This window comes from Ictalurus punctatus, chromosome 1, assembly GCF_001660625.3.
Source record: "Ictalurus punctatus breed USDA103 chromosome 1, Coco_2.0, whole genome shotgun sequence".
In the NCBI taxonomy this organism is placed as follows: Eukaryota; Metazoa; Chordata; class Actinopteri; order Siluriformes; family Ictaluridae; genus Ictalurus; species Ictalurus punctatus.
The window spans coordinates 24,849,063-24,865,639 of NC_030416.2; the positions used below are offsets into that span (position 1 = coordinate 24,849,063).

At 36.2% G+C, this 16,577-nt stretch overlaps 1 protein-coding gene across 3 annotated transcripts in view; it reads right to left on the minus strand.

The window, feature by feature from the left end:
• lars2 (leucyl-tRNA synthetase 2, mitochondrial) overlaps nucleotides 1-11,367 on the minus strand; it is a 54,283-nt gene extending 42,916 nt beyond the window's left edge. For 2 of the 3 annotated variants that reach the window (XM_053683227.1, XM_017477438.3), the window contains exons 1-3: nucleotides 11,212-11,366; nucleotides 9,044-9,281; nucleotides 5,413-5,544 (exon numbers count right to left, since the gene is read on the minus strand). In XM_053683227.1, coding sequence (XP_053539202.1) covers nucleotides 5,413-5,544; nucleotides 9,044-9,277 — 366 coding nt within the window. In that variant the 5' untranslated portion in view covers nucleotides 9,278-9,281; nucleotides 11,212-11,366. Of the gene's footprint in view, nucleotides 1-5,412; nucleotides 5,545-9,043; nucleotides 9,282-11,211 lie in introns of all 3 variants that reach the window. The other variant, XM_017477444.3, reaches the window with a different exon arrangement.
• Between the last annotated feature and the right edge of the window lie 5,210 nt (nucleotides 11,368-16,577).

Consider the following 16,577-nt stretch of genomic DNA (forward strand, 5'->3'; position numbering starts at 1 on the left):
GATCCCAATCATACCTCAAATTCCACCAAGGCTTGGTTGCAGAAGAAGTCCCGGAAGATTCTACAGGGCCATCACAGTCACCTGACTTGAACCCCATAGAAAATCTCTGGTGGGATTTGAAGAAGACGGTTGCAGCACACAAACCCAAGAATATTACTGAACTGGAGGCAGTTGTTCATGAGGAATGTGCTAAGATTCCTCAGGAAGCTGGTGTCTGGATATGCATCTCGTTTCCAGCAGGTCATAACAGCAAATGGGTGCTCTACTAAGTACTAAAGATGCTTGCCATGAAGGGGTTGAATAATTTTGAAACTGGAGAGATCATTATAAATTGCATTTTCAGTTGAATTTGGGGAAACCTCTTGAAGCATTCATTGTGTTGAGATATTTCAATTGCTTTTGTTTTGCTCATTGCAAATAGCTGAAAGTCTGCAAATTTTGACAATAAACCTGATTTGCAATGGGGTTGAATACTTTTGATTGCAACTGTAACACTCAGTAAAAAAATGCCACACCATCTGATGCATAAGAAAAGACAGCGGAACAGAAAATTAAATTAAAGATAAAAATGACTGAACTAGAATCAGTGTGAAAGGCTTTCATGTCTCAACAAGTATAATATCCTTATTGTACTACTACTGGAACTTTTAATACATGTGAATAAATGTGTGAGATGCAAATTAATTCTCTGAGACAAGGTACCAAGACAGCTGTGAATCACATGACCAGCAGTGGGTGACATGAACAGATTTAATATCTACTAGCTTCAGTCTACACTTAAAAGAAATCTTCACCCTCAAATGCATTAAATATTTGTGATGTGCTTAGTGATTTTGGTGCTCATTTCTTGGTTGTTGCTGTATTTTCATTATTCCTGTGAGAAGCTAATGGTTGTGTGCTGTACTGTTGTCAGAGGAGGACATTGATAACACAGTTACAATGGCATATAACAGGGAAAACTGATAATGGGCAGGTTTTGGTGTTAGCTCCTAAAAATAAGAAGCAAGAGCTTCTTTCCTCACTCTCAATATTTCATAGACATTAAATGTCTTGTTAATGAGAAGTCCAATGTACAACCCCATTCCAAAATAGTTGGGACACGGTGTAAAATGTAAATAAAAACAGAATGCAATGATTTGCAAATCTCATAAACCCATATGTTATACACAATATAACATTTTTAAAACATATCAAATGTTTAAACTGAGTAAATGTACCATTTTAAGAAAAAAATAAGGTAATTTTGAATTTCATGGTTATTTTTCCAGAAATGAAATAATGAGTCCCTGAACAAAGAGGGGAGTCAATATCAAAAGTAACAGTAATCAGTAACCAGCACATGCTTTGCATTATTCCTGTTTTTCAAATGGAGTCATGGGACATTACCGCAGAGCACAAACATGCATCTCAAAACAACCCTGTTTGTGTTCAATCATAATCACACGATTAAGTTCATAAAGCCCTTCAGCAATTCTCTCGCTCCCTTGCTAACCTTCCGTAATAAGGAAATCTGACTGAGCAATGTCAGGGTCCAATTCAATCAGTGGCTTTGGGCTGCTGCTGCCACTGTGACCGTGCTGACACTCAGCCCAGGTCCATTAAGTCATCACGTATACAAAGCTCTGCATTTACAAAACCCAGCAGCTGCTGCATGTCCCTGACACAAGCATGGAGATGACAGTAGTGGATAATGGGATCATTTAAAGGCCACACAGAGGCTGTGATAGTAAAACAGACTGAGTCACAGAAAAGGGGAGGGAGGAAAAGGGTTTAGAACATGGGTGGAGGAACAAAGATTTAGAAAGCAAGTCACAAGATTATGTAAAAAATACAGCCCCATCTGGAAGTATTGGAATAGCAAGGCCAATTCTCTCGCTCTCTCTCTTTTTTTTGGCTATACACTGAAGACATTTATGTTTGAGATCAAAAGATGTGTTAATCAACTTAGAATATGGCACCTTTGGTGGCAGACGACCCAATTTTTTTGTGACCAAACTACTGCAACAGATAGTCTTGAAGTAAATAACACTTAACATGTGGTTGCATATCCCTTGCTTGCAATAACTGCATCAAGCAAGCAACCCACTGACATCACCAAACTGTTGCATTCTTCTTCTGTGAAGATTTTAAAGGCTTTTACGGCAGCTTTATTCAGTTGTTGTTTGTTTTAGGGGTTTCTCCCTTCCGTCTCCTCTGAAGGGAGAAATGCATGCTCAACTGCATTAACATCTGCTGATTAACTTGGCCAGTCTAAAACTTTCCATGTTGTTCTTATGATGAAGTTCTTTGTTTTTTGGGCCAGTTTGTCTTGATGCATGATGAAGTTCCTCCCAATTACATAGGATGCATTTGTCTATAAATTGGCAAACATAATGTTTCTTTAAACTTCTGAATTCTTTCTGCTGCTACCATCATGAGTTACAGCATCATCAATAAAAATTAGTAAGTAAATTCCAGAAGCAACCATGCAAGCCCAAGTCATAACACTACCTCCACCATGTTTCACAAATGAGCTTGTATGTTTTTGACCATGAGAAGATCCTTTCATTTTTCCACACTTTGGCTTTTCCATCACTTTGGTAGAGGTTAATCTTGGTTCCAGAACTTTTGCGACTCATCTCTGAATTTCTTTGCAAATACCAATTTGGATTTCTGATTCTTACTGCTGATGAGTGGTTCGCATCTTGTGCTATGGTCTCGCCTGTGAAACCTTCACCCCTTTTTCAGCACATTCCAAATTGTTGTATTGGCTATGTAAAATGTTTGTGCTTGGTTTTTCATCTTAATAAGGACTTGTTTTTCTCCTATAGACAGCTCTCTGGTCTTCATGTTGGTTTATCCTTTTGAACAGCAAATACAGTCTTCTCAGGAAAAACCCAGGGTTCAAACCAAAAGTAGACATTCAGAGATATTAATTGTTTAAAAAAATCAATCTCACAGGGCACACCTGGGCAACAAGAAATACATGTCAGTCACATGTTCCAATATTTATAATCACTTGAAAAATGGTTGTGCTCAAACAAAGGTGCCATGTTCCAAGTTGTTTTACATCTAGATGTAAATATCAGGAAATGAAAGCTGAAATCCTGTTCCAATACTTTTTTTACAGGGACTGTATATTAACCTAATGACAAACTGATATAGATTTTATATAAATATAAATTTCAACAATTTCATCAGGTAAAGCTGACTAGGAATTAGACATGTGAGTTCACACGTGAGTTTTTTCCCTCTATTCAGATGCCTCTAACTTGAAATCACAATGAAAATAAAGAGGAGACCTTTAGCAAGGCCATTTGCCCAAAAAAAATAGACTCTCTCTCCCCCGCTATTCATACATTTTATATATATATGAAAATATGAACAAGGAAAGAGAGCACATTAGGAATTAAATTATGGAAAAAAAAAATGAACTTTTCCACAATGATGCATGCACAGACACACACGAGTGCGCGCACACACACACACCCACCCACCCACCCAAACACACACAGACAGACACACACATGTATCTCAAAATATTTGTGGAAAAGTTTTTTTTTTTTTCCAGTAATTTAATTTAAAAAGTGGCACTTTCATATATTCTAGATTCGATACCCATAAAGTGAAATATTTCAAGCCTTTTTTTTTTTTCTTTTAATCTTGATGATTACGGCTTATAGCTCATGGAAATCAAAAATCCAGTATCTCAAAAAATTAGAATAAAGAATTTATAATATTCAAATTTTTTGAGATGCACCAGTGTGTGTGGTTGTATATATATACAGACAGACATACATACAGACAGACATACATACATATATATATATATATACACACACACACACACATACACTTTGACTTGTATTTAATCAAAAAACATAAAAAAACAAGGCATTTGATCAACTTCATATATAGAGTCTTGATTATATTACAATATTGATTTGTAATTTTAGTGTGAGGTTAAAATTTTTAGAATTATTCCTTTGTTATACTTATTCCACACTTAACGCTGTACTTTATTCTGATTGGTCAGAATGTATTAACTATTTTTCTGTAACAGCACGGCTCAGACATTGGTGCCACTTACAAGGGAAAAAAATCCCAGGGCTTTTATTATAGCACTCGTTGTAATATGTTATCATTTCTATAGTAATGGCCCAATCATAAGCACTTGTATGGAGGATCATGTATAATTCTAATTGCATAATATACATTATTTGCCCTAGAAAAATCTTCAGGATGGAGGGGTTTCTGGTTTCTATGTAACATGACAAGCTGTGTGTTTTGCTTATTAACTTCAAGAAAGAGAAAAAGAGAGACTGGAGCTGCTATAATGTAAATGATCACAGGAACTGTCTTGTTTCACAGACATTCCTGGGCGGCTGTGGCTCAGTTGGTAGAGCGGGTTGTCCACTAATCGTAGGGTTGGCGTTTTAATTCCCAGCCCATATGACTCCACATGCCGAAGTGTCCTTGGGCAAGACACTGAAGCCCAAGTTGCTGCTGATGGCAAGTTAGCGCCTTGCATGGCAGCTCTGCTACCATTGGTGTGTGAGTGTGTGTGTGTGAATGGGTGAATGAGACACAGTGTAAAGCGCTTTGGATAAAAGCGCTATATAAGTGCAACATTTACCATTTACATTTCACAACATTAAATGTAGCTATCAACTAATACAAAGTACAATCTGTTGCACTGGAAAACTGCTGTGGTATGAGAAGAACAAAACACTTCAAGATCTATTATTATTCACATTGGGCCACATCACACCACCCTGTCATGAACTATTTTCAATAATTCGATAAAATTGAATTTTATTACAAAGAAGCAAAACCTATTGACATGATGTACATAATTATAATGGGTAATATTCTATTTATCTGATTCACTTTAGACACTCTACAAGCCATTTATAAATGGTCCTTGACCAGCATATGAAGTGATGTTATTTATGTAAGAAAATGTACCAATAGAGTCAACATGAACTGTGAAACTAAAATTGCAATAGGACTAGGGATGAGCTGATGGTCCACTGATCATCTGCTAAACATCAGCAGCCATTACCAAAACTATCTAAATAAAGTAAAAGAAAAAATGGACAAGTTGATTGTTTACAGGGTGCATAGACTATCTACTAAACATAAACAACCATAAACTGCTGAAATATTGATTAGAGCTAGTCGATAAGCTGTTCGTTGACTGGTTGTCTATAATTGTTTTTTTGATTGCTTATAATAAAATATCTTCAGATGCAAAGAAGAGAAAAGACATCTTTTACCAACATTAAAAAGGTGAGTCATGATGTGTGCGTGAGTGTGTGTGTGTGTGAGAGAGAGCGAGAGAGAGAGCAAGAGAGAGGGAGAGAGAGAGAGTGAGAGAGAGAGAGAGAATAAAAGATAAGGATTTGTAGAAATTCTCTGTATAGCAGCTACCTTATGACCTCTCATGCGCTGGAACTGGGCAATGGTGTCACTGATGGTGTAGACCCTCACATGGCCCATGTGCAGACGTCCAGATGGATAGGGAAACATGGAGAGGACATAAAACTTCTTCTTCTGGGTGCACTGAATAACAAAAAGAGAAGAAATATTAAAGCCTAACAGTCTTTTCATTATCCAGGCAAGCAAATTTAAACCCCCTATATATTGCAGGTTGCAGCCATATGATGCTTTGGTAATCATGTTATATTAAACTCCAACAATAAAGCATAAAGAGGAAAACTGACTACCTGACTACATTAGGAACAGTGAATAAAATAAGCCAAAATATTTTATTAAAAATCGTTAAAGTGTAACTGAGATACAGGATAAAATCCTTGAAATGAAGGCAGAATTCATGCAAACAAATGAAGATTTAACAAGCTTCTTTCACAGTCATAAAACCTGTCAACATGTCTTGCATTTTACTTTCAGTTTATTTATGGCTTGCTCATTTAAAACTGTTATGTGATAACTTGTCATCTAAAAAATGCACATGTTTATATAATGCAAATTTGCAAAATGGTGTTATCATGCTCATAGATGTTACCCTACACAAGATACAGCCATCACTGAGCATGTACACACACACACACACACACACACACACACACACACACACACACACACACACACACACACACACACACTTTAAGAACATTTAATGATTCATAAAGGCTTGAAGAAGGCTGCTGGTTCAGGAAGCATTAATCAGCTCAGGTCATGAGATGCCTGAATTATTCAGAGATTGCTAAAACGACAGTAAAACTGCTCCAGCACAACTCTTCTAAAAGATTTGCACTAAATTCCCAGCAAAATGCTACATGTGATAGGGGAAAACACTTAAATTTAGGATTAAATGTGGACTGAAAGTGTGACTAAACCATTTGACAGTGATTCATTCAGAATTTGAAGAGATAATGGCTCAGTATTTTGTAGTATAGTAGATTAGTAGATTTTAGATTAATCCTTTCTGCTCTCTTCACTATCCATAATAAATAAATCAAATAACAACAAATAAATGAAACAACACATAAAACTTCAGGTAGACCAGAGAACCATTTATATATGTCAGAGGCCTTTAATGATCTGGACATGGCTTTAAGGGACAAAGTATTTTTTAGAAAAAAGGAGTGTCCATCAACATGAAATGACAGAAAATCTATTCATCTTTTTTTGGAAATATATTAAAAAAATGAATGATGAATTAAATGAATACAAGGAAAGAAACATCATCAAGGCAGAATTTTAAGGTATATTTATTGTCCATTGCTCTAATTCTTTTCAGCTGTCTTTATAAAAGGTGTGGCTTATGAGAGCTGATCTGACGAACCCATTTACTTTCTACATACACATCTGTCAAGGCCATCTACATCCACATCTCACACCAAAAGGATTTCATGTAACATATATGCTTATATTTTAACCAACATGCATCTATGAGATGCATGAGTTGCATGGAAAAGCAAGCCCTCATCCATACAAAAATTCATTCAAATCATACTCTACAACAGTGTTCTGATTACGTAGCCTTTAATTGCAGAGCAAAGGATGTTTACAGTAATGAGGCTCATTACACCAGCATGGAGAAGCAGAATAAACACAAATATACTGTTTGTCTTGTGATATTTTTAAATCAAATGTGTTATACTTACCACTAGATGTTCTCTACCAGTACTGACACTTACTATAGACTGTTCTATGTATGCCCTTTTTCTATCAGAAGGAAGATGCTTTCTAATCATATAAATCATGCTCTCCTGCACTATAGGGTTATTATGATAATCATCATAATATTTAGCATTTTTCTATGCTTTTAGAGACAATGTTTTAGCCATAGTTTTGTCTATTAATACGTGTTTCCTAAAAGCATTGCCTGATGTCAAAAAAGGGTCCTGAATAAATGCCCGTCATTTATAGTATACTTTCTTTTCTAGTATGTATGAATAAATGACGTATATATTTTCACATAAGCAGTAATTCCCAATAGGGAGTCAAGACTTTTCTGTGATGGAATCTCAAATTGTTGGTTTTTTTTTGAGGGTACAGTGCATGAACTACATAATTTTGGTCTTATACCACCATTACGGTGTACCTGATGTAGTGAGAATATATAGTGAGGCACTCGTCCTATGTGATGAAAAAGAGGATTTTTAGCACAAGAAATGCAATGCCTGGTGAATCAATGATCATCACTGTGGGAAATTAAATACATATCTTTAAATACATATTGTATTAAATACAACACATAAATAAAAACAAACATTAAATAAACAAAAACATAATAAATCTGGAACAATTAAAATTTTTGATAAAATCACACTTGCTCCTTGTGAGTTTGATCTCGAGACATGTTTCAAAGACATAGTGTAGCAATTGTTTAAAATTATGGGTTGTGTAATATTTGAATATTAAATATTTCAAGTGATTGAAATCTTAGTTGACGGGCAGCACAGTGAGTGGTGCAGTTGGTAATATTGAGCGTCTGTGAATTGATATCTTCAAGTCTCTCCACAGATAGTCTTTGACTTTAACTGGGCCATATTCAGAGAATTGAGACTCCAGCCTTGTCTTGGGTCTTGTGCAAGTTTTCTTCACAAACCTTTCTATTTAGCTGCATTCATCCTTTCCTCAACTCTGACCAGTCTTCCCATACCTGCCACTGATGCTGGCACCACTATGCTTCACCATATGGACAGTATAAGTTAGTTGATAAGCAGTACCTGGTTTTGCCAGACATAGTGCTTTGAGTTCATCTAAACAAGTAAAATTTTTGTCTCATCAAACCAGAGAATCTAATATGTCTATCATATAAATAAATGTTACTCAAATATGGTTTCCATCTAGCCACTCTATCAAAAAAAGGCTGAGAGCTGAAATATTTCGGAGATGGTTATTCTTCTGGTAGGTTCTCCCATCTCTGCTAAGGATTTCTGAAGCTCTGTTAGAGTAACCATTGGGTTCCTGCCCAACTCCCTTATATGTTAAAAACATGTTTTCACTTTGTCATTGCGGATTATTGTGTATAGATCTACAGTAAAAAAAAGTCTAATTTAGTCATTTTCAAATTAAATCTATAACACAATAAAATGTGCAAAAGTGAAGGGGTCTGAATACTTTCTAAATACATTGTAAATCTGTGCTGAGGAGGTCTGTAGTATTTATTTTTCAGTTAAACAGGTTCCTGGCTACAACAAAGTTTGAGAACCCTTGTTTTAGTGTATGCTTAAACCCATTTTACAAACCAAAAGACTAGCAGTAGATTTCAGTATGAGCCAACGACTTTTGTCAGTGTGGTTGCACTGAAAATACAAGAGTAAGGAGAAAGTAATCGGGCTGTGGGAGTGTAATAGAGTGCACACTATTCCAACACATGAAGTGCAAATTCACACTACAGTACTGTAACTTTGAGTGTGTGTGTGTCCAGTGTTGTGCATGCGCAAATTCGTGAGCAAGCAGGACAAATTGTGGAAGTAACATGTTCAAGAATCAAGCTGCTTTCACCTGATTATATATGGGCTTCATTTTGAATTCCCTTCCATTATAACCATCACACCTGATAACATAATGCAATTCAGTGACTTACCTGCTCCTTCATGTCCTTGTGCCATTGCTCCTGGATGCGTGGATGCCACCATGTCTCCACCCTACGTCTGGTGTCTGCCCTGTAGTCTCTTTCCCATACTCCGCTTTCACTGAACACGCTCCGAATGCCAGACCTGATGGCAGGCGTGGCCTGGACGAACCAAGGATGTAGGCATCCCACCTGCTTCAGCAGTCCCACAGAATACACAGCAAATTGACAAGTTTTATGCATCATGCACCTGAAAAGAGAAAACAAAAGCCATTAGGACATACAAAGGACATTACCACACATACTATTCAAATGTATCTAATGTAAGAGCATGTCAATGTTAGTAGTTAGTTAAGACTTGTGTTATTTAGACCCCTGGAGGATCCCAGACTGGTACAAAAGTGTATGACTGACTAGCTTGTATTTTCTAGAACATAAAAGTTGCTCTTATCATATATAAAAGTTAGCAGATTTTTAAACACATGCAGAGTGGATGGACACTCAATTATTGTTAATTAGCATACCACAGAACTAAGAAACATGCTCATCAATTCCAAATTAAAGAGTCATTTTCATAAATGAATCCTATTTAAGTCTCATTGCTTTTACCAGTTTACCAGTAACTGAGTCGATGTTGTCAGATTGTATTGCAGTTTACTGCAGAGTGTTTGTATTCATTTAACTGAAGCACTTTGAGAACTTGCCTAAGAGTGAACCGGGGCTCAAACCTTCTGTTCCTTCGAGTTATAAACATGAATCAAATCAGCCAATATTTTGGCCTGATCTGTGCATTCCAATTGAGGAATGAAAACATTATCTGGTATATAAAACAGCCTCGAACAATATCTTCGCCTGCCATTCTGTCACCCAAACTGTTTTATAAATATTAAATGATAGTCACTCACTACAAATCAGAAGAGCAACAGGAAACACACGGAGACAGATCTACTGCACCATAAATCCTCCACCATCACAAAAAATGTCAACACACCAAACCCAGCCTCATCGCTGTGTCACTATGGCAACATGGGATACTGTAAGGGGATTATTAAGCAATCACCTTGGAAACTAGAAATTAAATAATAAAGCAGAAACAATAGCTTTTCTAAGGTGGTAATGAAAGGCAATTGACTAATTTTCCCATCTATTGGTCATTACATGTAGTTTTATCACTTTGTTTCAGTTTGTGCAATAAGGTTCAAAGGAGGTCAAACTACCCAAGACATGGTGTAGTTTCTTACAGTATAACTCCCAGATCCTCCGCAATTGCTTCAGTTTAGAGACGGAAACATTCTCTGCTGCCTTTACATATGCTACTGATCTTGACTAGTATTACTTTTGAAAGCACTGAATTACTGAGGATAAAGGTGTTTTGCTGCAACGATTCTTAATAAAACGCCCACAAGTTCGAGTCTCAGCTATGCATCATAGCTGAGTGATCCGGCCGGTTTTTGTAACATGAAAAGAGGGAGGGAGGGAGGGAGGGAGGGAGGAAGAGAATGAAATAGGAAAAAATAAAGAAAATGTGTGTCTCTGAGTGTGTATAAAAGAGAGCGAAAGAGAGAAACACACACACACACACACACACACACGGGGGGGGGGGGGGGGGGGGGGTTGCTATGGTTACAGATTTTTTAAAAAGATAATAAATTGAACTGATGATGTGCCAGAACAGCTTAGCAGCATCGGGGCATGATTCTATTCTTCAATAACAATAACAAAAGGACTAGAATTGACACAGTACCTTCAATAAGCACAACTCTATCATTGGCTGTAATCTCACGGTTAGTCATCATTTCAATACAAAGTGCCTTCCTGTCTTCTTGTTTTCATTTATGGCTTGACATTTATATTTATTACACTGGTGGCAGTGCACAACTGTATATGTGAAAGTGATATTTTAAAATAAAGCATCAAGACCCAAGGTCTTCAAAAACATATGGCTAAGTCAATGTTTTCTTATTCTGATATTATGCTACAAATACTGCACATGTTGGTGTTTCCCTGCTTCTCAAAACATCCTCTTTTTTTTTTGAACAGGTTTGTCATTTACTTGCAAAACAACTCAAATGCAGTGCACGAAGACGCCAGGATCAAGTGTAGGAAACACTGGAGCTAGCTAGGTAAGCACAAAACAGTCCAGACATAAACAAGACAAGCTAACAGACCACGGTACTCACAATAACGGCAGTACCGAAGAATATCCTGAGTCATGTAGACAATATTAATTCATGTCCAGTCCATGTCACACTCGGTTCATCTTTCTCAGTGGCTGACCAGACAGTACACACACCTATAACAGGGCGCCGCCATGTTGTTCAAATGAAACTTTATTTGTGTCGTTACAAAGACAACTTCAATGTGGCGCCTTCCTTCTTCTTCTCCATAGAACCTTGTTTCTCACGTCTCAAATACTGTGAATCACACTAAACTATTAAGTAACACCTTATGTTTAATTAAAAAGTGTTTTTAAGACATTTGTCTAACGACAGCAAATAAATGTGTAAATAAACTAACAAGTCTATTATTACTTTTAAATGTTTCCTCTGGCTAAATCATGTAGTTATTTTTTGTCGAATACATATTTAAATTTTTGTTTTGTTTAGTTTCACCCCATGAACAGGAAATAAACATACTCTCATACTCTTGTCTTATTTGGATCAAAATGTCTTACTCTGCTGAAGTACTTTGGATGGTGCCAAGAGAACATCAACCGCGAACAATAGTGATGTTACCTCTATACTGGACACCACTCCAACCTTGGTACTGAAAATAGGAGTGGAAACAAGGCACACCATTGATGGACCTGCATAAATCTTAGTACTTGATATTTTACAATGTAATAACAAGATTACATATAAAAGCAAAATTATACAAACTCTTCTGAAGTGCTGATAAATCATGTTACTTGGTGCCTCAGGACAGAGAAACCACACACAAGCTAGGGGAGGAGTGTTGACCTCTACTGGGGATGTTGAGAGATGGAAGGAACACTTTGAGGAACTCATTAACCCAGTAGACATGCTCTCACTTCAGGAGACACAGCCCGAAATCTCGAGTCCATCTCTGAGGTTACTTCATAGTGGAAAGGCTGCAGAAGTAGAGATGATTTGGCTTGCATTGCTGGATGCACTGGAAAAGGTTGGGGGTTATATGGTTAAATGCCTTTAGACTGGCCAACCTGGATGGTGGGCCCTATTTTTTAAAAAGCAGACACGAGAGTGTGTTCCAATTATAGCAAAATCACACTCCTCAGCCTCCCAGGAAAGCCTATATAAGGATTCCGGAGAGGACAATCCATCTGTTAGTTGAACCTAGGAGGAACCTTCAGGAGGAACAATGAGAGTTGCACTCAGGCTATTTACTCCTGCACATCTTTATCAGGGGTAGTGGAATTATCCTAATCCTAATTTATGGATTTGGAGAAGGCCTATGATTGTGTGCCTTGACATTTGTGTCTCTATCTTAAACTTTGGTCTCAAGCTTTTGGTAATGACCAAAGGAATCAAATTGCAAGTTCAGGTGGCAAGCAATTAGATTCCTTCACAGGGTTGCTGGGCTTAATTTTTTGGGATAGGATGGAGGAGCTCAACAATCCGTGAGAGCTTTAAAGTAAAGCCACTGCTCCTCTAAATTGAGAAAAGCCAGTTGAGGTGCTTTGGGAAACTTACAAGGATGCCCCCTGATTGGCTCCCACTTGAGATGTATTAGTCATCTCCCACTGAACGGAGACCCACAGCTAGATCCAGGACCTGCTGGAGAGATTATATGTCACAGTTGGCTGGGGAACAACTGCAGATCCCCCATGAGGAGCTGAAATCTGTTGCTGGGCATTGAGAATTATAGCAGAAGGAAAATTAATTTAAGCTATGACAAAATAATATAGATAGAACTGAAACGTTTATTTTTCAGCTGTCTAATATTTTTTTATCAAGTCCTATCTTCCACGTTCCCCAAAAACATTAAAATTACTACCTCCTATGTCACCTGGTAAGTACAAATGCTATGCTGTATGTTTAAAATGATTTTTTTAAAATGGTTTAAAAGTAATTACAGCAGATTTGTTTCCATAATATTTTAACAGCTTTTATTTGTGTGTTTAGAACTGAGGAATTCTTTTGTGTGCCCATAAAATGCCAAGATTGTCTACTGCAGAAAAACAGAACCTTGAATGTGGTATCTCTGTTTAACTGTTTTTATGTGAATCAAAGCACAGTCTGATATTTTCATTTACATAACTAGAAGCACAAACAGAATCAGAGCTTTCTGACATTATAGTAGTTTACTGAACCTGAGGCACAGCTCAAACATCATATATCAGAGTGAAACACACAAATGCACAATTATCCTATCTCTACATTATATTTCTAGGAAAAGCAAAAATTTTCTTAGAGAGATTTTGAAACTATAAAAATTTCAGCCACTTTTGTTAAAAGGCCAGCTGTGTTGAGAGATAATGGGGAAGTACAGACTCTAAGTAAAGGGAGAAAAAAGAGCAATATCACTGAAGGCTTTTATTTCCTCACCTGTGTCTCATCTGTGGCCAACTCCACAAACAGAATCAGATGGGTTAGAAAGCTCAGATTAATTATGTATTAATGTGACATATGAATAGGCCTATGTGTGTGTAATATGGTCATAAATGCTAATGCAAGTTTTAAAATTAGTTTTTAATATGGACAAATATGGATTCAAATGCAAATATTTTCATCTGCTTAATGTCAATTACAGAAGATAAAAAAGTCTACAGGCCCCTGCTGAAATTGCAAGCTTTTGTGATGTAAAAATGAAACCAAGGTCAATCACGTCAGATCTTTTTTCCACCTTTAAGATGCAATAACAACCAATAAAATTTAAGTGAAAAACAAACAGAGAGTTTTAGGGGAAAAAAGAAATCATGTGGTTGCACATGATTTTAGGAAAAAAAAAGAAATCAGGTGGTTGCACAAATATGCACACCCTTTTGTAATTAGGAATGTGACTGTGCCCAGAATTAATAAATCACATTCAGACTCATGTTTAAATGTAATGATCTAATACCTGTCAACATTGAAGTGAATTTAACCCCAAATCAAAATCTGCTGTAGTATCTTCTTGACATCTTCTTGGTTTCATCTGACTGCTAAATCCATGGTCTGCCAAGAACTTATGTGTGTTGACTTTTTACATCCACCATATTAATATTATTACAAATACTAACTAATACAATTAATTGTATAACTGATATCAAATGGTTGTAAAAGCATATGAACACATATTTTACTTAAAATGTTACATATGATAAAACTAAACATTTGGTCTATGGGAAAAGTGTCCTATGCTCAAATATACCATTCTGCTTCTTTTTGTCCAGGTCAGTTTGTTACTCACATCAACTATGTTTTCATATTGGCTGCTATGTTATTGTTGGGTTTCTTAAGGAAATATATATATATATATATATATATATATATATATATATATATATATATATATATATATATATATATATATGTGTGTGTGTGTGTGTGTGTGTGTGTGTGTGTATATATATATATATATATATATATATATATATATATATATATATATATAAATCATTTGTGCACTATTAAGAGGTTTTCAATAGTGTAGCAGGCTACCCTAGATAATTTCCTTAAAACAGATCATTTTAGATGATATATAATACTAGATAAAACATAAAATTGTATTTTTAAATGAGCTTTATTTGAGAAGTTGTAATAAGCACTGAATCTGAGAAACTAGAGATGTATAACACTCTATATATTTATGTTGTTAAAAAAACACAATGGTTTTGTTTGTAATATAATGACGAATTAAGCATAAATCGTTATTTTTTGGTGCATAAATTGATTTTTGTCACACTTTTTTCCTTAGCAAATGTACCCCTAAGTATAAAATGACCCAGAACTTCAAAATGTCCCACGCAAATAGTATGTGCAGGCTGTACAGTAGTGTACCATTATATGCAGAGCAGAAAATAATGGCATAGATGACATTGATAATCACTGGATCCCATGCAACAGCTGAATCCAAATATAATCATGCTTATTGTAGTGAGTCATTTATGATTGACAGCACACAAAATACTTCAACATGAAGTTTGTCAGTTTTATTTCATGTTCAGTTCAGTGTTATATCTGCCAGACATGAAAATCTGACACTGGACAATTTGGCCTGTTACCTTAGCAACCCTTTTATCTGTACAACAACAGACTGTTTTCAGTTGAAGGGTTTAGATTTGTGAAGCTTAAGAGAAGCAAACACAAGAGAGCAAAAGCTAGGGACATTCAGCGTGCTCATAGCAATGAGGCCACCATTCTCACACAAATCTAAATCTACGCTTTTCAGAAAAACGTTTTTATTAGAGATAAGCCAGTATTCTGTGTGATCTGTATTTCATCTAACTAAGTCTACTGAAAACGTAAGATCTTGAGTGGCCATGAACAGAATAATTTTTTTTTCTATTTGTGCTTTTCCTTGCAGTTATGATTATGTGTCTGCAACCCTGTTGCTTGCTCAGTGTATTCAATGGGAAATCTCTGTTTGCCTGTTTTCATGTGAAATAAAGCCCAGCCCTGTCATCTCCATCTAACTGCAACACATGGTACTGTTAAACAGGAAAAATGAACAGAGGAAAAACGATGGAGATGAAGGCACAAACACAGTCACAGCTTTCACATCAACCTACTGAGCCTGAGGCACAGCTCACACATTATAGAGTGCATCAGAGTAAAAAGCATACGGATACTCACAGCTCAATATGAAATGACACTAATGAGAGTTAGAGGAAGGAATTAGATCTCTACCATAATTATATTACAGAATTTACAATCTTAACAGTCACAACCACTGTGTAAAATGTAAATTTATGATGCTATAACAGCATGAATGGCATCTGATATAGTGTTTTTAATTTATGCATGCAAATAATGTAATGTCAAAGACATTAATATATGAAAATTGCATGTATATATCAGCACAAACCTCCTTCCAAGACACCTCAGAATCCCTATGCATCTGATTCCATATTCATTTAGTCTGTTTCATAAAATAATAACAATAATAATAATTAAGCGTCAGCCTTTCCAGGACATTTTTCTACCTACAATTGAAATTGTAAGGTTGTAAAATTGCTCTTCAGCATTATTGACATCAAGCATTCAAATGGATTCAAGCTAGGCCACTAACAAAAGTCTATTTCTGGTATCAATCTTCATTACTGACTGTTCACCTTTGGGTTATAAATAGAAAAATGTTCGATGATGTCGGACAGGGGTCAATCAATATTAAATGTGAGGTCGATATGTGCCAGAATCCAGTGTAAGGAAACTGCATCCAGCTGTGCTGTATTCCAGCTTTATCGGGTTGTGGCAGAACAAAATGAAAAATAGAATCTGTTATGAACCCTTGCATCTTACATAGTCAACATGATAATTGACTTTTCCAGATCACACATAAAACTCATCACGTGATCAGAGGCACGTACACACAATGAGTCTACACAATACTGATGTGTCCAGATAATACCAATCAATAAAAAAGA